General features: G+C 36.3%; 2 protein-coding genes and 2 long non-coding RNA genes across 4 annotated transcripts; 2 read left to right on the forward strand and 2 right to left on the reverse strand.

Annotated features, from left to right (window-relative positions):
• Window positions 1-3,159: 3,159 nt before the first annotated feature.
• Window positions 3,160-4,745, reverse strand: LOC136225790 (uncharacterized). Its single transcript, XR_010687312.1, has 3 exons — window positions 4,363-4,745; window positions 4,147-4,211; window positions 3,160-3,182 (listed from the first exon to the last, which is right to left on the reverse strand). It is a non-coding gene; the product is annotated as an uncharacterized lncRNA (long non-coding RNA).
• Window positions 4,746-4,999: 254 nt separating this feature from the next.
• On the forward strand, window positions 5,000-11,705 carry LOC136225783 (uncharacterized). Its single transcript, XM_066013896.1, has 11 exons — window positions 5,000-5,457; window positions 6,515-6,639; window positions 7,205-7,649; window positions 7,720-7,835; window positions 7,933-8,710; window positions 8,822-9,283; window positions 9,441-9,632; window positions 9,711-9,938; window positions 10,392-10,731; window positions 10,810-10,987; window positions 11,063-11,705. The coding sequence occupies exons 1-11, from the start codon at window positions 5,251-5,253 to the stop codon at window positions 11,535-11,537; spliced, it is 3,546 nt and encodes a 1,181-aa protein (XP_065869968.1). The 5' UTR covers window positions 5,000-5,250; the 3' UTR covers window positions 11,538-11,705.
• Window positions 11,706-14,305: 2,600 nt separating this feature from the next.
• Window positions 14,306-15,486, reverse strand: LOC136225784 (polyubiquitin). Its single transcript, XM_066013897.1, has one exon. The coding sequence runs from the start codon at window positions 15,364-15,366 to the stop codon at window positions 14,446-14,448; it is 921 nt and encodes a 306-aa protein (XP_065869969.1). The 5' UTR covers window positions 15,367-15,486; the 3' UTR covers window positions 14,306-14,445.
• A 130-nt stretch (window positions 15,487-15,616) lies between these two features.
• Window positions 15,617-18,150, forward strand: LOC136225789 (uncharacterized). Its single transcript, XR_010687311.1, has 6 exons — window positions 15,617-15,963; window positions 16,072-16,207; window positions 16,368-16,539; window positions 16,812-16,875; window positions 17,127-17,390; window positions 17,522-18,150. It is a non-coding gene; the product is annotated as an uncharacterized lncRNA (long non-coding RNA).
• Window positions 18,151-18,507: the final 357 nt, after the last annotated feature.

The raw sequence follows: 18,507 nt of genomic DNA on the forward strand, positions 1-18,507 counted from the left end.
TGAACTACATCCACTTTGTCCCACTTTCTTTATCTACATGTTTGGGACGCCATACATCATAAGTCCTCCGATTCAATTAAAATGTTCATAGGCAGTAACTTAGTGGCCCATTCTGTTCAATTCATCAGCAGCAGCCAATGGAGCCTTGGAAGCTGCCAGCAAGTTAATTAAGAATATCCTGCGAAACATTATGGAGACTTATCATGACTGGGTAGATAAATTACTTGGGAATAAAGCCTAAAATTAAAACTCAATGTTAAACTAAAAAAAGCTAGAAGTCTAAAATACAACAAAATTGAAATATGAATTGGACAAAGTTTAAAACAGAGGTATAAAGGCTAAAATTTAAATAAGAAAATGTGAAAACAGAAAAAAGGATGAAATAGGCACAAAGTTTAATATGAATTGGACATATACAAAATTGTTTTGATTTGAATGCCAACATTATGAGAATTCAAAATCTATTTATTTACTATGTACACAAAGTTGAGAGGCAAACATCACAGTGTCACCTACACCAAAAGCAACCTTGATATACTGTCTGTCATGGAACCGTTGTCCTTAACCGTTTGGTCTAAAAGACTCTGATACCGTGTCATGCAATTTAATCAACAAATGGGACTGCTAGGAATCAAACCCTTGACCACTTGGTTAAACTCGCTCTTATACCATGTCATGGAACCGTTTTAACTAAAAACTCAAGTTGATAGTTAAAACTCAATCATAGATTTTATATTAAGATCTGACGCTGCCTACCTACATGTCACTCAATAGAACCTTTACAATTGCTATAAACACTTTCTGCATAATTCATTTCAAACTGCTCATTCCCACTCTCAAAATCTCAATTGCTCAACTCTGCATACTTTAGGAGGAAAATGCAAAAAAAAGGGAAAAATTGACAACTCTCATGACACAGTTGCTATATATGTAGTGCAAGACGCGCCTCCTGCTCTAACCGCACCCCCTTCCCACCTTTCAACCATATAAGAGAATTAGAAATATCCTACCTTAGAGTTTCAAATTACTAAATTACGATAATTGTCATGATAAAGCAGAAATAAACACAGAACTTGAAGAGTTGCCATACCTATAGCCAAAGGAAGTTTGGGCTGCTAAAAGAATCCATAGTCATACCCCTAGGCAAATCAAACTACTTCAACTACATAACTACTTATAGAAGCAAGTATGGATGATTTTCTAATTGAACTATGAATACATATATGCATGCCGATGTAGGTAATCTCTTATACAGACATGCACGTAATTGGTACAACCCTAAATAATCTAACGGTTGGAGTACTCACTTTATGATTTTGATTTCATCACCATTTTGTAAATGTCTAGATTATAAATATATAAATATTAAAATTGAGTGTACTGATTTTTTAATTTATAGCAAATTAAAGTATTAAAAAAATTTGACATTTTTTTCCAGCAAAATCAGTTACAATTGTATTTATTGAAACTTCATTTTCATCACAAAACAAATTAAATACTATTAAATACTATGATGACTAATTAACCATTCTGTATTATATATACATTAAGAGTTAATTGAAGTAAAATGGTCAATATCAATTAACAAAACCTATTAGATTGAAAATTAAACAAAAGAAACTTCTGCTAGCTGGACTTAAAACTGTTGCAAGTCATTGTGATCTTAGAATTCAAGTAAATCATAATGAATAATATGGACAACGACAAAATAGAATCAATAGTAACTTGTTTATAGAAATATGGACTGATCCGTATGAAACTCGTTGATGATCCCTTATTTGAAACAATAATATCAATGTTTGGAAAACTTAAACATCAGTTAGTTAAAATTCAATCAAAACAATGGAAGGTCAATATAAATCCAGAACAAAAGAAAACTGAAAACACCTCAGGTGAGAATTAAGATGAAATTTCAAGTGAAAGTGGACTATATATATTTGGATAAAAAGTATAGTAACAAACAAATGAGGTCCAATGAAAAGCTTTCTTGTCCTAAACCATGTGTTAATCCCTCCACCAATTGCTTCAAATACTCCAAATCCTAGCAGTTGAATTAATTTCTTATACATGAGAAGGTAATTAATTTCAAATACTCCAAATCGGTGACTAAAGAATGCATATAAGAAACACAGCATGATATAAAACATGCTATACCTGTTGAACAAAATTCAAAGTTCATCTTGAAAAAATTGGATTTGCACATGCTACAATCATCAACTGAAAATTTACCATACTAATCAATGGAGGTAATTTATATGTGCTTGAGAGGTTAATCTTTGAAGGTTGAGCTGAATGGAAAGGGGTTTCCTATTTTAGACTTGTGCATCTTCATATACTAATCAATTTTGAAGATGCAAATCAAATCAGCAAGCAAAAACTTATATAGTCATCTTTCAATTTTCTAAAAACTGCAGCAAAAAATTCTCATATCGATCTCTAAATTAAAAATGAAGCATTGAGGCAGAGCACCTAAACCAGATATCTGTACACACCTAGACATTAAGTAATCAAGTTCATTACTGCTCTAATGGACTACACTTTAGATTACAATTTACCGCCAAGTGTTTTTTCTGAATCTCTTTCTGTTAGGATAATAAAGTTAAAATAATAAATCCAAATAATAAAGTTGAAAGAATGATGCAATCCTGACCAATCATTATTAATAGGTCCAAATGATAAAGTTAAAATAATAGAGGAAACTTAACTGATGCCAATAACTTGAAGTTAATTTGAACCAAACTAACTGCTTGAATAAGTCTAAGGCATAAAGTAGCCCAATCTAACTGTTCACATAACAATTTCAGAGAAAATGCTTGAATACTTTTGAAGCTGCTATAAAATCACCATATAGACCATTTACTATTTCTGCAATTCAGAATTGAGAGAACAAAAAACTTAGAGGTAATCGTACCATTACTTTGTAAAATTACACATTCAATGATTTTCGAGTCATTATCAGGCTTCAAATCTATAATAGACAACACCAAACTCCACGTCCTAAAAAACCAATGCAAATAAATATAGAAAAAGGAACAGTGCCACAAAATTCAAATCTTTTTTCCAGTTTCTATATTACAAAAACAGCTCATGAAGAGTTATGAAACTGCTTATCACAAATTAAGAGAAGCATTACCCGATGTTTTCAACGTGCTCAATCGCGGAATAGGCTAGATAAGCAATGCCTGAAACACACCACAGTGACAGAAAGCAATAAAAAATTCATTTGGTAAGATATAAATCTAAAGGGCAGTAGCCAAACGAAACCAAAAGCCTAATTTTACATTATATCATTTCAGAAATTAGCATATGAATATAAAGCAAGTAAATGAAAAATGATTGGAGATAATCTGAATTACTTGATTATCTCCAATATCATGCACTTGACTTGCTTTATCAGCATGATATCTAAAGCGATTGAGATTGAAGAAATGGGAGAGAAGAAATGGGTGAGAGAACCTAAAAATTTCAAATAAGAATTCTGATATTTAAAATACTAAAATGCCCCATTAAATTAGAATTGAAGAAATTCTGATATTTAAAACACTAAAATGCTTCATCAAAAAAATAAACACTAATCTGCCCAATAAAAAAGCCATCTTAGTTGTTCGGCTTGATCTTTCATCTCAATGGCCTTGAATGTCGAATAAACAGGTACAATGATTCCCACAGAGGATATATAAATTAGTTATGCAGACCACAACCATATAAGATACTACATTATATAAGTTCGAGGTTTCCTGCCCCGGAATAGCCTTATGAAATGGAGTGTTTTTTAATCATATAGATTCAGATTAAGATGCAACAAATTAAGTTTCTATTGATAAATTAATTTATCATGAAACTTAAATAATCTCAATTCTCCATTTACAGTTCATTTTTCTGCAAATTGTTTTACACAGTGGTGCAAACTGAACTCCTAATTTCATCATCTCACAGTTTAACACCATTCTCAAACAGTTGAGATGGAACTAATCAGTTAACATAAAAAGAAAAAGAAAAAGAAAATCCCGATGATCAAACTCTACTCTGGAATGTCTAAAGATAAGATATTCAAACAAACAACCAGACGAACTAAATTAGACAATGCCAGTTAATCTAAATTCAATAAATAATAAAATCAAGAGCAAATTAGGACAGAGATAAAACCTTCAACTGAAGAGACAATCCCTCCCCCTCCATCTGCTTCTGCTTTCCGTTACATAACTCTTACACTGTGTAAGCTCATCCGGTTTTGAACAAATGAAATGAAATTCCCAGAAGAAGTAAGAAATAAAACACAGATCGAGAACAATTGAAATTAAATTTCCAGAGAACAGACCGTTAGAAAACAGAGACCAGGACAATCAAGCAAAATATGTTTACCTGTTCAGCAGATCGATGCATGCAGGGTAACCGTCGCCTGACTTGCTCCGTGCTGACAAAGACGAAGAACAAAATTTGAACCTTTAGAAAATACAGATAGACAACAATTGTGAAAATTGAAGTGATAAAACCGTCTGAAGAAGATGAAGCGGTATTCTGAATAGATACAGAAATGGATAGATTGACAACGCAAACGTGTAATGGATACAAAACGCAAACGTGGGTAGTTTTTTTGGAACGGTTTGTGACCAGGGCTATCGAGAAAACTTGTAAAGAAGAAACAACTGTAAGATTTTTAAGAATTTGACACATCAGCCATAGATAATTCTGAGAGATGACACGTCAACGTCTATCACTACAGAATTAGTATATTGTATTGATAAAAAGGTTTATCTTGCCAATAAAATCCCAAAGAAAACCTCAAAAAAGAACTTAGAGGTAATTTATCTTAAAAATTAAAATTAGAAAAGGGTAATGTAGTCCAACAAAAATTTATGTCTAAATCCGAGAGAGAAGAATGTACCGTTGGAATTGTGACGTGGCAAAAATCCGGATAAGCCGATAAACCAGTTTAAAGTGGATCGGATCTAACCGACCCAAACCGGAAAAGGTCTTAAAATTGAACTCTTTCATGAAGCTTTGATAAGAAGAAGAAGCAAGCAAGAGAGGAAAAGCAGAGTCGACGCGACCTTTCCCTTTTCAATCATTATATGTTCATATCATATGTACAAGCACTCTTTCTCTTTCTCTTTCCCCTTCTTTTCTTACACTTCTTCTTAATCTAAATTAGAAATTTAAGATTACTTTTGCTGTTCAGTTTCGATTGTGTATACGCTTGTATAGAGAGAGAGAGAGAGAGAAAGAGCGTGATTGTTTTGAATTCCGATTATGGCCACCGGGGTAGACTCATCGTCGCCGGAGACGGGGATGAAAACGGCGGCGCTTGATTTTCCAGTGACTGACACCTCGTCCTTCTCTTCTCCGCCTAGAATACCTAGAAGGCTGAAGAAAAGGTTGTTGGACTTGGAGCCTAAGACTCCCAGTACTGTTGAAGAAATCGAAGCTAAACTCAGACATGCCGATCTCCGTAGACAGGTTAGTGAAATTTCCCTCGCTTAAATTTGATCTTTGGAATAAATTGTGTAGTTAATTTAGAAGGATTTTGAGTATGTCTGTTTTTGTTGTCAACAAATTCTTGGAAAAAGAGAAGCTAAATTTGTTGTTCTCATAAACCAAGTATAACGGAGTATTCAATAATACTCTGTATCAGACCTTAACTATTTTCTTAGTTAAGTGAATTTTCTTTTTTGGGTCTCAAAATTTTAAGGAAAAAATGATTGAAAATTTTCGTGATTTCTTTTTCAGTTGATCAACAACTTCTTTTGAAGACCAGTGATCAACAACTCTTGAAAGCATACATTTTTTTTCTCTCTCTTTCCTGTTTCGCGATAAAGTAATTTGTGCTTCAGGGTCATCAGTAATGAAATTAAAACATTTCAACAAGAAAAACAGTAATAGTACTTCCCTTTTCTTTTTGATTTTTCGAAAAACTTTTTTAGGTTATGTTTTGTTCAAGAATTTAACTTCGTTTCTCCTTGGAGCGAGAGACGTAGCTTCGTTGTTTTCGTTTGCGAGGGGTGAAAGACTTAAGTTTTCTAAATTAAACATTCCCTTTCTGAGATTAAATCCAATTAAACATCCACTTGTCTTATATATATTGAGTCTGGTATTTAAATCCTTATTTTGAATAATAAAAATATTCCTTATGTTAGGTAAAGGGAGTGGGTGCTTTACCTCCTGTTTGAATTTTCTTCTCACTTTTTTGGTATTCTTTTGCACATGGAACCTACCCATTTCCTGAACCGAACAAGAAGGAAAGGGAAAGCTTTTCGTTGAATTTTTTTTTATAATTGGTTGTGACATGTGCGCTTTTCTTTTGTTTTCATATATTTTTGTTTGCTGGTAAATTTTCTTTGCATATCTGTTGTTAGTGGGGTTTTGTTCAGTGTGTTCCTTTCAGGAAACAAATCTACCTCTTTTACTGTATTTGCTGCTACGGTTTATACAATGCATTTGGTTTTTCCTGTGTTGTAGTATCATCCCTTTAAAATTTCGTACTCAATACTTTGCTGGTTTTTTTCTTTGAGTTCAGCAATTTTACGAGAAGTTGTCAAGCAAGGCAAGACAAAAGCCTAGAAGTCCTTCACGGTCTTCATCTAATGAGGAAGATCTTGGCCAACGTCTTGAAGCAAAGCTTCAAGCTGCAGAACAGAAAAGGTAAAGAACTTGTTTATGCCAAACGTGTTTGCTTGATTATTATTAGGAATTGATAATGTTGAGTACTGTATAACAATGTGGTTTTATGGTTTATTGTGTCCTTTCAAATGTCTCCTTATCTTTTATGTTTGCATCTCCAGTCACTTGTTACATATTGGCATAAAAATGTGGTATATTGAAAGCAATTATGGTCTCTCATGTGTGTGATGTATGAGACTTTATTTTTGCACCATTACTTTTTTTCTTCATGTTGTAACTTTTGGTCAAATTGTTATTTGCACATGTATGTTCATATTATTACATGTTCATTTAGGTCAAAAATATGCACTTCATCTTTCGATGTAAGCTTTTTTTATGTTTGATGTATCCAACTTTATGTTAGTCTTATTTATTTGTGAAAATTCATTCTCTCCCTGTCTCCCACACACACACTTGTGCTGGGATTTTCTTTTTAATTTGCTTCCTAGAAATATTTAGTTGCATCTTCTTTCAGTTGCTGCATTGTTTTGTTTATTGCAAATGTGTCCTTCTGCCCTTCAAGTTGGTTTTCTTGTTGACATGGCAGGCAGAGAATTCTGGCGAATGCTCAGATGCGACTAGCTAGGTTGGATGAGCTGCGTCAGGCAGCCAAAAGTGGGGTAGAATTGCGATCTGAGAGAGAAAGGGAAAGACTTGTTACAAAAGTGGAATTGCGGGTTCAGCAAGCAGAGGCAAATAGGATGCTTATATTGAAAGCTTATAGGCAAAGAAGGGCCATAGTAAGGGAGAGGTCATCTCAATCTTTAATGCGGCGAATGGCATGGGAGAGCAAGTATAAGGAGCGTGTACATGCTGCAATTCATCAAAAGCGTGTGGCTGCAGAGAGGAAGAGATTAGGATTCTTGGAAGCAGAGAAGAAGCGTGCACATGCCAGACTTTTGCAAGTTAGGCGCGTAGCCAAGTCTGTCTCTCACCAACGTGAGATAGAAAGACGAAGAATCAGGGAGCAGTTGGAAATTCGATTGCAAAAGGTATTAATTTTATCTAGAGTTGATGATCCATTTCTTATACATTTTTATTCTAATTGATTAAATGGTGTAGGCAAAGAGCCAAAGAGCCGAATATTTGAGCAAGAGAAGACGGCAGCATAATTCAGTTCAAGTGAATTGGAATCGAATGCGTGAGCAAGCAGATTTCCTTTCCAGAAAACTAGCAAGGTATTAATTTCACAGCCTTATGATGGGAAGGAACTCTTCCATGACAACTTAATTGTTTGCCAGACGTTTTATATGTTGGTCTTGTTCTTTCTTTTAGGTGCTGGAGGCAGTTCCTTAGGTCAAGGAGAACTACAATAGACTTGGCAAAGGATTATGATTCCTTGAATATGAATGAAAGTTCGGTTAAGTCAATGCCGTTTGAGCAGCTTGCACGTTTGATTGAATCTGCTGCTACCCTTCGGACTGTGAAATCCTTGCTTGATCGACTTGAGAACCGGTTTCGAGTTTCCAAGGCTGTCGATAGAAATAATTCTGTCAGCTTGGAAAACATTGATCACCTTCTCAAAAGAGTAGCCACCCCAAGGAAACGGATTCCGAGAACTTCTGTGAGGAGCAGAGAAGCAAAGAAAGTAGCTGTTGTTGAGGGGGTAGCCAGAAATCCAGCTAAGTTGTCAAGGTATCCTGTGAGAATAGTTCTTTGTGCCTACATGATTTTGGGTCATCCAGATGCTGTCCTCAGTGGTCAAGGAGAGCGTGAGGTTTCTCTGGCCAAATCTGCTGAAGAATTTGTTCAACAGTTTGAATTGTTGATACGAATCATAATTGATGGTCCAATTCAGAGTTCTGATGAGGAATCAGACTCCATGTTGCCAAAACGGTGTACCTTCAGGTCTCAGCTTGCTACTTTTGATAAAGCATTTTGCTCCTACTTGAATCGCTTCGTGGTGTGGAAGGTCAAGGATGCTCAGTCATTGGAGGACGACTTGGTGAGAGCTGCTTGCCAACTTGAGCTCTCTATGATTCAAAAATGCAAGCTGACATCAGGAGGGGATAATGATGCGCTTAGTCATGATTTGAAAGCCATTCAAAAACAGGTTATTTATGTACTATGATTTTGTTTACCAGATATCCACTACATCAAGTAGAATAGAAAATGAAAACTGAGTATTTCTTTCAAGGGAACTGAATAATGTGCTCTGATACAGGTTATGGAAGATCAAAAGCTTTTTAAGGAAAAGATACAACACCTGAGTGGAGATGCTGGGATTGACCGTATGGAATGTGCTCTATCTGAAACACGGTCTAGGTACTTTGAAGCGATGGAAAATGGCAGCACAGTAGGGTCACCAATCGTACATCTCCTATCTCCTAGCACTTCCAGCCCTCCAACTAGTCCTCCTGTTGCAAGTCTAAGTGACAGAGGTGATATGATTGGTGGCACTGAGAGGCCTAGTCGTGTAGTTAGATCATTGTTTAAGGAAGATGATGCTTCCTCAGACAAAGGACTTAGTTCCCCTGCAAATATCGTTGGCCATTTTGATGATCAGTTGGGTTCCTCCGTTGATAAGTTGGCAACAGAGAATGAATTAATTGTAAATGAATTTCTCCATGAGCGGGACCTTAGCTTTGTTGATAGATTGAGCACTGATGGAGAAAATAGTATCAAGGTCAGTAGATTTTTCACAATGTAGTCATCAATCATTGACTGTGCCATATTATGAAACTGCAGATACTTTTATGTTTTGTCAGGGAACACAACACCAGTTCGTTTTGGAAATTCAGTCAATGAGAAATTGATTTGTTTTCTTGTCTTGCGACTTGCAGGCAAAAATAAGAGAGACCCTGGAAGAGGCTTTTTGGGATACTATCATGGAATCCATTAAACAGGTGGAACCCAGCTACGACCGGGTAGTTGATCTTGTGAGGGAGGTGAAGGATGGAATTACTGAGATGGCTGCTCCTAAAAGCTGGAAAAAGGAGATAGGTGAAGCTATTGATCTGGACATTCTCTCTCAGGTGATAGCCTCTATTTTATTTTCAGCTGGTGGAGGAAATAACGTGTTATAAATCTGACTTTTTTGGTCTCTCAATCAGGTGTTGAAGTCGGGCACCCTGGACATGGACTATCTTAAGAAGATACTAGATTTTGCATTATGTACCCTTCAGAAACTCTCCTCACCGGTCCATGAGGAGGAACTGAGAGTCACGCATCAGAAATTATTGAAAGAATTGGCCGAGACATGTCAAACCCAAGATGAAGTGAAGTGTTCACATGCCATTGCAATGATAAAAGGACTCCGCTTTGTGCTAGAGCAGATTCAGGTGTGTGATGATGTCACTCATGTTTCTAATTTCTTCTTGATGAATAAAAATTTGCATGAATTTTTTTCTTATTATGGGAATATATCTATTTAGAGGGCGAGCCTTGGCGCAACGGTAAAAACGTTGTTGCCGTGTGACCAGAGGTCACGGGTTCGAGTCTTAGGAGCGGCCTCTTGCCAATTAAATTAGCAAGGGAAGGCTTGCCCCCAATACACCCTTGTGGTGGGACCCCTCCCCGGACCCTCGCTCAGCGGGGACGCGTAATGCGACCGGGCCGCCCTTTTTTTTTTATGGGAATATATCTATTTAATTGTGTTCCTTTGCTGCAGTCCTATGTGCTTGATTGCTGCACTCTGTCTCTTTCTCTGTGTTGTCTGATGCACAATTTTCTTTTGTAGACACCCTGAAACTCAATTTTTAGATTCGACTAATTGAGGCTTATTTTTATTTCAGGCTCTGAAACAAGAAATCAGCAAAGCACGTATAAGAATGATGGAACCTTTGTTGAAGGGACCTTCTGGCTTGGATTATCTAAGAAAAGCTTTCACCAACTCTTATGGATCCTATTCCGATGCTTGTGCACGTCTACCTTTGACTATGCAATGGCTTTCATCAGTGAAGAACTGCAAAGACCAAGAATGGGAAGAGCATACCAATTGTCTGTCAGCTTTGATGAACCCTGAAAATTCGTCTCAGGTGTTTCTTCCATCTGCCACCCTAAGAACTGGTGGTAACTTTATGCTCAAAATAAATGGAAATGTTGCTTCTACTTCATCTGGTTCAAATGCCATAGGTATGGTAAATTGCTAATATATTAGCCGACATTACACATTGATTGCATACATTGATTTATTTTCTGCTACTCTATTAGGTGATAGAAAACCAGAACCAGAGTGCAATGGCGAAAGAATTGATTTGTTGGTTAGACTTGGATTGTTGAAGTTATCAGGTCTGGCACAAGAAACATTTCCTGAAACACTTGTGCTTAACATGCCTCGGCTGAGGGCTGCTCACGGTCAAATCCAAAAGATAGTAGTTATATCTACCAGGTGAGTTGAACTATAAATTTGTTTTCTTACTTCCAACTGCCACAGAGTTTACTAATGAAATTACTTAATACACAGCCTTCTTGTTTGCCGACAAGCCCTTCTGATGGAAAGAGCTGTGACTAGCGTTGCGGACTTGGAAAGCACGATATCTAAGTGCTCCCAGCAACTATTAGAGGTGTTGGATCGAATAGATGAAGTGGGTGTCGAAGTAATCGTTGACATAATAAGCAGCTCGTTCGACGAGACTGTAGATATGGAGAAGCTGCAATCAAGGAAATTAGTGATGAGTAGGATGTTGGGGAAGAGTTTGCAGGCTGGAGACCCTATTTTTGAAAAGGTGTCTCGTGCTGTTTATTTGGGTGCAAGAGGAGTCGTGTTGGGGGGCAGTGGGCCACAAGGAAGAAGATTAGCCGAAATGGCACTGAGGCAGGTTGGGGCTATCACTTTAACTGAAAGAGTGGTTGAGACTGCTGAAGTATTAATGGTTGCAGCCAGTGTGTCGGTTGCGGTGCATGGACCTTGGTACGCCAATCTGATTGATAATATGTGATTTGTGGGTATGTTGTGTATGAAGAAGGTTGGAAGAAATAATCACACGTTTGTACATAGTAGTTGTGCGTGTGAATGTACATGGAATAAACCTACCTATCTACTGATTGTAATTAGCATTAAGCAAATGTGTAAATAAATAGCGATGTGTGGATAACTTCAAATGGCATCTATGGCTGTTCTTGCCAATATGATAATTTTTAATCAAATATGATATTAAAATGATTAGGACATAAAAATGAACAAATATATGTAACCTAATAAAATGATTAAATTCTACTTCATCTACAGTCAAATTTGGATGTAAAAATAGCAATTCAGAATTGAGAATCCATTAACCCAAATTGGCAAGTGGAGGGCATGTTAGTCCATTTCTGCAAATCAATCTTTTCCTTGTATGTACACAATTAGATGCAATTACAGATTACATTTTAAGTAATTTTTCTTATATCTCAAATTAGGGAAGAATCATAGTATATATCTTTCTTTCAAAATTATCATTTGTTTTTATTTTATTTATAAAAAATTATTTCATAAACCTCCATCTAAACAAGGATTAGGATTTTAAAGAAAAATAATAGGGTAAATTACAAAATTAGGTCGAATGGGATGCCCATTTACATATTTAACTCATTTACTCAACCTACTACATATCTAGACTGTTTTTGTATGACTTTCTCATAATACCCTCAATATTTACGCGCGTCTGTGTTTCTCCCGTCTGACTTCGCAGATTCGATCATATGCGAAGCCTGCGAAGCTAATGTTTGGTTTACTTGATGAATTTAATTAACATAAAGTCTGGATGTGTTTTTAAGCTAATTCGCGAAATAACAAAAAAAATGTCAAACAACAACGGATTCTAACATTAAAATCATAACATTATCAAAATTTACAACAAGATTGCCACAATAAACTCCTAACGTGTCTCATGGTACAGAACAAGATTGCCACAATAAACTCCACTTCATTATACATAGACTCCTATTCACCACCGATGGATGGATGGATGGATGTCTCACGATACATAGACGCTTATTCACCAGAGGGATGGACATGTCCCACGGTGTAGACACATATTCACAACCGATGGTTGGAAGTCCAAACCTTTTGGAATGGATGTCTCTCATGGCACCCCAGCACGCCGGCTTCGAGGAATGAATATTATGTATTCAACCACCTGCAGAAAAATTTAATCGTGTTAGTCAGAAAAAAGGAAAATTTGGCTTCGCGAAACGAGGATTCGCTAAGTATGCGAATATAAATGTGCAAGGAAGAGGGGCGAAACAATAATTTCGTGACGTCTGCGAGGAGAAATGTGACGCTCTGACTTCGCGAAACGATGATTTCGCGAAATCTGCGAGAGAAATTTATCGAATTACCTCGCAAACTTCGCGTAGTCATCATTTCGCGAAGTGAAATCGATAAATTTCTCCCCGCAGACTTCGCAAAAATGGCGAAAAACAATATATACTTGCATTTTTCAACGAAAAGAATATGATTTTTTTTTTGATAAAATATCACATCTCATTCCATCAACTTAATAATACAAATACAGCACAAAAGAAAGAGGAATAAAACCTCCATCCCATACAGGCAAAGACCCACAAAGGGAAGAAAAGACTACAAAGAGCAATACATAGACTACAAAGAGCAATAAAAGACTACAAAGAGCACTAAAAACCAGAAAAGATACAAATACAACAAACATAGAAGTCATATCCTTCTCGTAAGTCGAATCCCGTTGAAAAACCGTTGTAATCCATATTTCATCCTTTAGGCTCTTCCGGATGTTCGGATCTGAGTCCTTTCTGTTTGTGCATCCACACAGATCTATAGATCTACGGACAAGATAAACTTTTTCCGCTCTTGCTAAGACCGAAAAAAGAATAAAAGAAATAAATATAGCTCACAAGTATAGATCTGACGGAAAAAGAAGTTCAAGGAGGTATATAGACTTCAAACTAACACGAAAATGTAAATCTAAAGCTAAAAACGAAAACTAAAATATAAATGGGAGGAGGAAGAAGGAAGACAAAGCTTCCTTCTCCCTCCTCTAAGAGTAAACCTAATTAAAAGGCAAGATCGAAATCGTTAAGTGATAGTAATAATGGTGAAAAGCTAGAAAAGGCAAAGGATATTTTGAAGATAAGAGCAAAGAGAAGAGAAGAGTGTAGAAGTTAGAGAGAAGCTAGAGCTTCTCTCACTAGAAAAGAAAGAGACCAGTGTAACGAAAAGAATATGATAAACTGGAAAAAACGATGAAAATAACGTAGAATCACCATTTTTTCGACACAAGAAAGAAACCAAAAAACGAGCAGAAAATGAAAGATGAAGAACCATAACTTCGTTTTCTATTAATAGAGGAACCAACTGTTTTGTGTAACAGAGGAGAAGAGAGAAGAAACCGTTCGTATTTGGAGAAGTAGAAAGGTTAGGAATATTATGGAAAGAGGAAAGAAACCGTTTGCATTTAGAGAAGTGGAAAGTTTAAGAATATTATGAAAAAGTCGCAAAATGTAATAGGTTGAGTAAATATATTAAATAAATGGGTCTTCATAAATTAAGTAAATGTATTAAATAAATGGACCTCCCATTTGAGCTAACTTTGTAATTCACCTGAGTACTATTTAATTTGAACTGCAGATTGAATCTTAAACTTAAATAGTGTACTTGCGGAAATGGGTACGAAACCTCAAAACAAAATAGAAGAATCTAACATATGTAAGCATAGAGGATTGCGAGAAAAACTAAATTTAACAATCATAATGAGAAGAATAACGACAAATCTTATGGGATCAACTTTAGATAATTGTTCATAGACGAGCTACATCGAAATTGAAGAAAACAAACAATATGGAATTTTACACACATCCACGACCACTAATAAGAAAACAACCAACCATCATTTAGTAATCACCACCACGAAGACGAAGCACAAGGTGAAGGGTAGACTCCTTCTGGATGTTGTAATCTGCAAGAGTACGCCCATCCTCCAATTGCTTCCCAGCGAAAATAAGCCTTTGTTGATCCGGTGGAATTCCCTCTTTGTCCTGAATTTTTGCTTTCACATTGTCGATTGTATCAGAGCTTTCTACCTCCAGCGTTATTGTCTTCCCAGTTAGGGTCTTCACAAAAATCTGCATCCCACCACGAAGTCTCAGAACCAGGTGAAGAGTGGACTCCTTTTGGATGTTGTAATCCGCAAGGGTCCTCCCATCCTCTAGCTGCTTGCCGGCGAAGATCAATCGCTGCTGGTCAGGAGGGATGCCTTCCTTATCTTGAATCTTGGCCTTCACGTTGTCGATTGTATCAGAGCTCTCAACCTCTAGGGTTATGGTCTTCCCTGTAAGGGTTTTGACAAAGATCTGCATTCCTCCCCTCAATCGCAGAACGAGGTGCAAAGTAGACTCCTTCTGGATGTTGTAATCCGCGAGGGTCCGGCCATCTTCGAGTTGTTTTCCAGCAAAGATGAGACGCTGCTGATCAGGGGGAATTCCTTCCTTGTCCTGGATCTTAGCCTTGACGTTGTCAATGGTATCAGAGCTCTCAACCTCTAAGGTGATAGTCTTACCGGTGAGAGTCTTTACAAAGATCTGCATCCCTCCCCTCAACCGGAGAACAAGATGAAGAGTAGACTCTTTCTGAATGTTATAATCAGCGAGAGTCCGGCCATCCTCCAATTGTTTACCGGCGAAGATGAGCCTCTGCTGATCGGGAGGAATTCCTTCCTTATCTTGGATCTTGGCTTTGACGTTATCAATAGTATCGGAACTCTCGACCTCGAGAGTAATGGTCTTTCCGGTTAGGGTTTTGACGAAGATCTGCATATTTGATGAAGTAAAAAGGCTAAATTCGAGAGAGAAATAGAACTGTGATATGAATGAGAAGGGAAGAAATGGGGATTATATAGGAAGATAGCCGACTAAAAAGAAAGGAGATTTTATACCGTGCTATTGTAGTTCCATGTTGGATATCCAAATGGAACTTATATCCAATACAATGAATACACGTTTATTTATTAATACATTTCAGCTGGGCCCACGTTAAATTAGAAAATAAAAAATTAAAATTAAAACTTGCATTGTTTCCTGTGTTTGGTACGTGTTTAACTCAATCGGATTCTACCTTTTTCCACCCTACCTCCGGCAACTGTCGTTGCAACCTTTTTCTACCTTTTTACCTCCCGTGACTGCAACTGTCGTTGCAACCTTTTTACCTCCGGTTCGTTGCTATCTATGGCGACTTCGTTGCGTACTTCTGATTCTTCTAAACCAGCCCAATTTTCGAATCTAATGGCCGAGGTAGAATCGACCGGAGGAGTCAATCCGTGGCCAACCGAAGTTTGACTGTTCTGAAGAGGTTCATCTCCGATCATTTTGATTTCTAGAGTGCTTACACAATTGAAATCAGGCTTGAAATTAAGGGTATATCGTTTTTCAGTTTTTAAATTAAGGGTTTCTACCCTTTCAGGATTTCTCAATTTCTTTCTTCATGTATGTGTATTCAAGAATCTTGTTGTTTTGTTTTTACAGGGTTCTGTTTTGAGCGGTGCATTAAATTACCTCCTTAGACAACTGGAAGACGAATATGGAGTACATACGTTCTGGCCTTCTAGTTGGAAGTAAAGTGGGCACCTGTTGATTTTCCAAAAGAAATTGAAAGAAATTGGTATGGTTACTGTTTTTAACATGTTGAGTTGCATTTTTGTGTCAAGAAATCTTATGAACTATGAAGATTTAGAAAATGGAGATATGAAGTGGCTTTTGAGTAGAATATTAGAGGTTGCTTCAACTCCTAATTTGTCTGATTTGTATCCAATTTTTGGTAGGTTTGATTTGCAAGGTTTGTAGAAGAAAATTAAGGAATTACATGAGAGATGTTTTGAGATTTTTGAAGGTATTGTTGAAGAAAGAAGAGTATGCAAAGGAAAAGATAGAGATTTTCTTGATACTCTCATCACCAATGGTTCATCCAATGATCAGATCAATGTGCTACTTATGGTTTGTTTTCTCTCCTTACTGAAGATCATGCCCAAACTCACAAAACAGTTTGATTAACTATTACTTATGCTTTCCTTTCATTAGGTGATGCTTGAGAGCCATTGATATATAATATTGAATATTTTTATATATAATTTGTGCCAAATTTTGTGAATATGGGAAAAGCTTTACATATAACAGCAACATTAAAATTGCAGTGGCAATCAATGGTAGATTGATAACTCATGCTCTTTTTCACATTGGAATTGAAATGTCTTGTCTTGTGTTTCCAGTGGAGTAGCGAAGAAGTATCCCGAAAATAGAATGCTTGGTTGGTGAAAATTTGTTAATGACAAGGTAAGTAATTCAACGGAACATCAATTTCATATTATACTAAGCAAATGTCTGTTCTTTTCTTAATAATAGAAGTTATCTCTCTTTGATATGCTAGCGTTTTCCATCGGCTGATTTTGTCCTCTTGGATCTAATATTAATGATCTTACAGAACTGGCTAATGCTTTAAGAAAACATGTTTTTGTGTTGTCATATGCTTAAATTAAACTCTACAATATCATGGAGTTAGAAGTTATTACGATGTATGAATGCAGGTGGTCATCTCAAAACGCAGAAGATCATCTCCACCGTCTTTAGCAATTTTGACAAGTCTTTGGAATAGCCCCAAGTTTTGTACCCTTGGGCAGGACAACACCTTGTTTGAAAAGTGAGTCAATGGCATTGAAGTAAAGGAATCCAAGTGTTTTGTCAAGTAATCTTATGGCAATTTGTGGAACTAGGCTATGAAGAACAGATTTTACTGTCTTTCCTATAAATGAAGCATCTTTTATCTATGAAAATGCCTCATCCCTTGGCACGTAAGTCTTGATGTTGCTTCTTGATTCCGATAATGGGTCTAGCATTTGAATTCAAATAATGTGTTAGTGAAATTGATATTAATTGATGTGGAACAATTTAAAAAATCATGGTTTTTTTTTATCGATTTTAGAGGGTGGGCATCCAGTTCTGCAACGCCTTGGATATGGAAAAGGATTGGCAATGCCACCTAAAACAGGTCATTTGAGATGAATGTTAGAAACAGGTCTAATTCTTTCTTCCTCAGCCTTTTCAATCCACTTGGTGTCTCTGATGGCAAATAGCTCTGTATTACATCCCATTTATTAGTTCCTGATCTTATTAAAAAATAAAGGTTTAATACATCATGCACTCTAAATTTGTTCAAAAAAAACTTAATTAGCATTTCAAACTTCCAAAATGTGCATAAAATATTCGTTAGTCTACTTTCATGCATTTCCTTTATGCTGATAAATAATGCAGGTGGATTCCAAGTTTGTCATTCATTGGGTGGAGGTACTGGTTCTGGCATGGGAACTCTTCTTATTTCCAAGATTAGAGAAGAATGTTGATGAATGTATAGTTTTGGACAATGAGGCCTTGTATGACATCTGCTTCCTGACTCTCAAGATTGCTACTGCAGTGACAGATTTACTTTCAATGCTTGTAAAAAATAAGCATGCATATTATCTCAACATTCATGCTTTTAATTTTTCTATAATACTCTTATTACATGTACTGCTTGTGTTTCTAATTCATGCTCCATTATTCTTTTTACTGAAATCAGGTTTATTCATGATTTTTTTTTTTTTTGCATATATAGATGACATTATATTTCATTTACTCTCCTCCACGGGTTCATTATATTGAAATAAGGTACCAAAATAGACCTATGGTTTTTAGTAAGTATCAATTTAGGCATCGAGAACAGATTGGACACGTCATTCCACGTACAGAACTTAACAGAGTAATATCAATAACGTGTTTCGTTTCGTTATCGAGACCTAAATTGGTACATTTTTTTTAAATGCTAAGCTTATATTGGTACTATTTTGTACGTGATATCTAAATTGATACTTACCAAAAACCATAGGTCTATTTTGGTACCTTATCCCTATTGAAATTAGTTATACGTTTCTT

Source organism: Euphorbia lathyris, chromosome 4, assembly GCF_963576675.1.
Source record: "Euphorbia lathyris chromosome 4, ddEupLath1.1, whole genome shotgun sequence".
Lineage (NCBI taxonomy): Eukaryota > Viridiplantae > Streptophyta > Magnoliopsida > Malpighiales > Euphorbiaceae > Euphorbia > Euphorbia lathyris.

Coding starts and splice junctions, on each gene's coding strand:
- LOC136225784 (XM_066013897.1), bottom strand. CDS start 15,366: ATGCAGATCTTCGTCAAAACCCTAACCGGAAAGACCATTACTCTCGAG.
- LOC136225783 (XM_066013896.1), top strand. CDS start 5,251: ATGGCCACCGGGGTAGACTCATCGTCGCCGGAGACGGGGATGAAAACG. Junction 5,458..6,514: donor ATGCCGATCTCCGTAGACAG/GTTAGTGAAATT, acceptor CTTTGAGTTCAG/CAATTTTACGAGAAGTTGTC. Junction 9,284..9,440: donor ATGGAGAAAATAGTATCAAG/GTCAGTAGATTT, acceptor TGCGACTTGCAG/GCAAAAATAAGAGAGACCCT.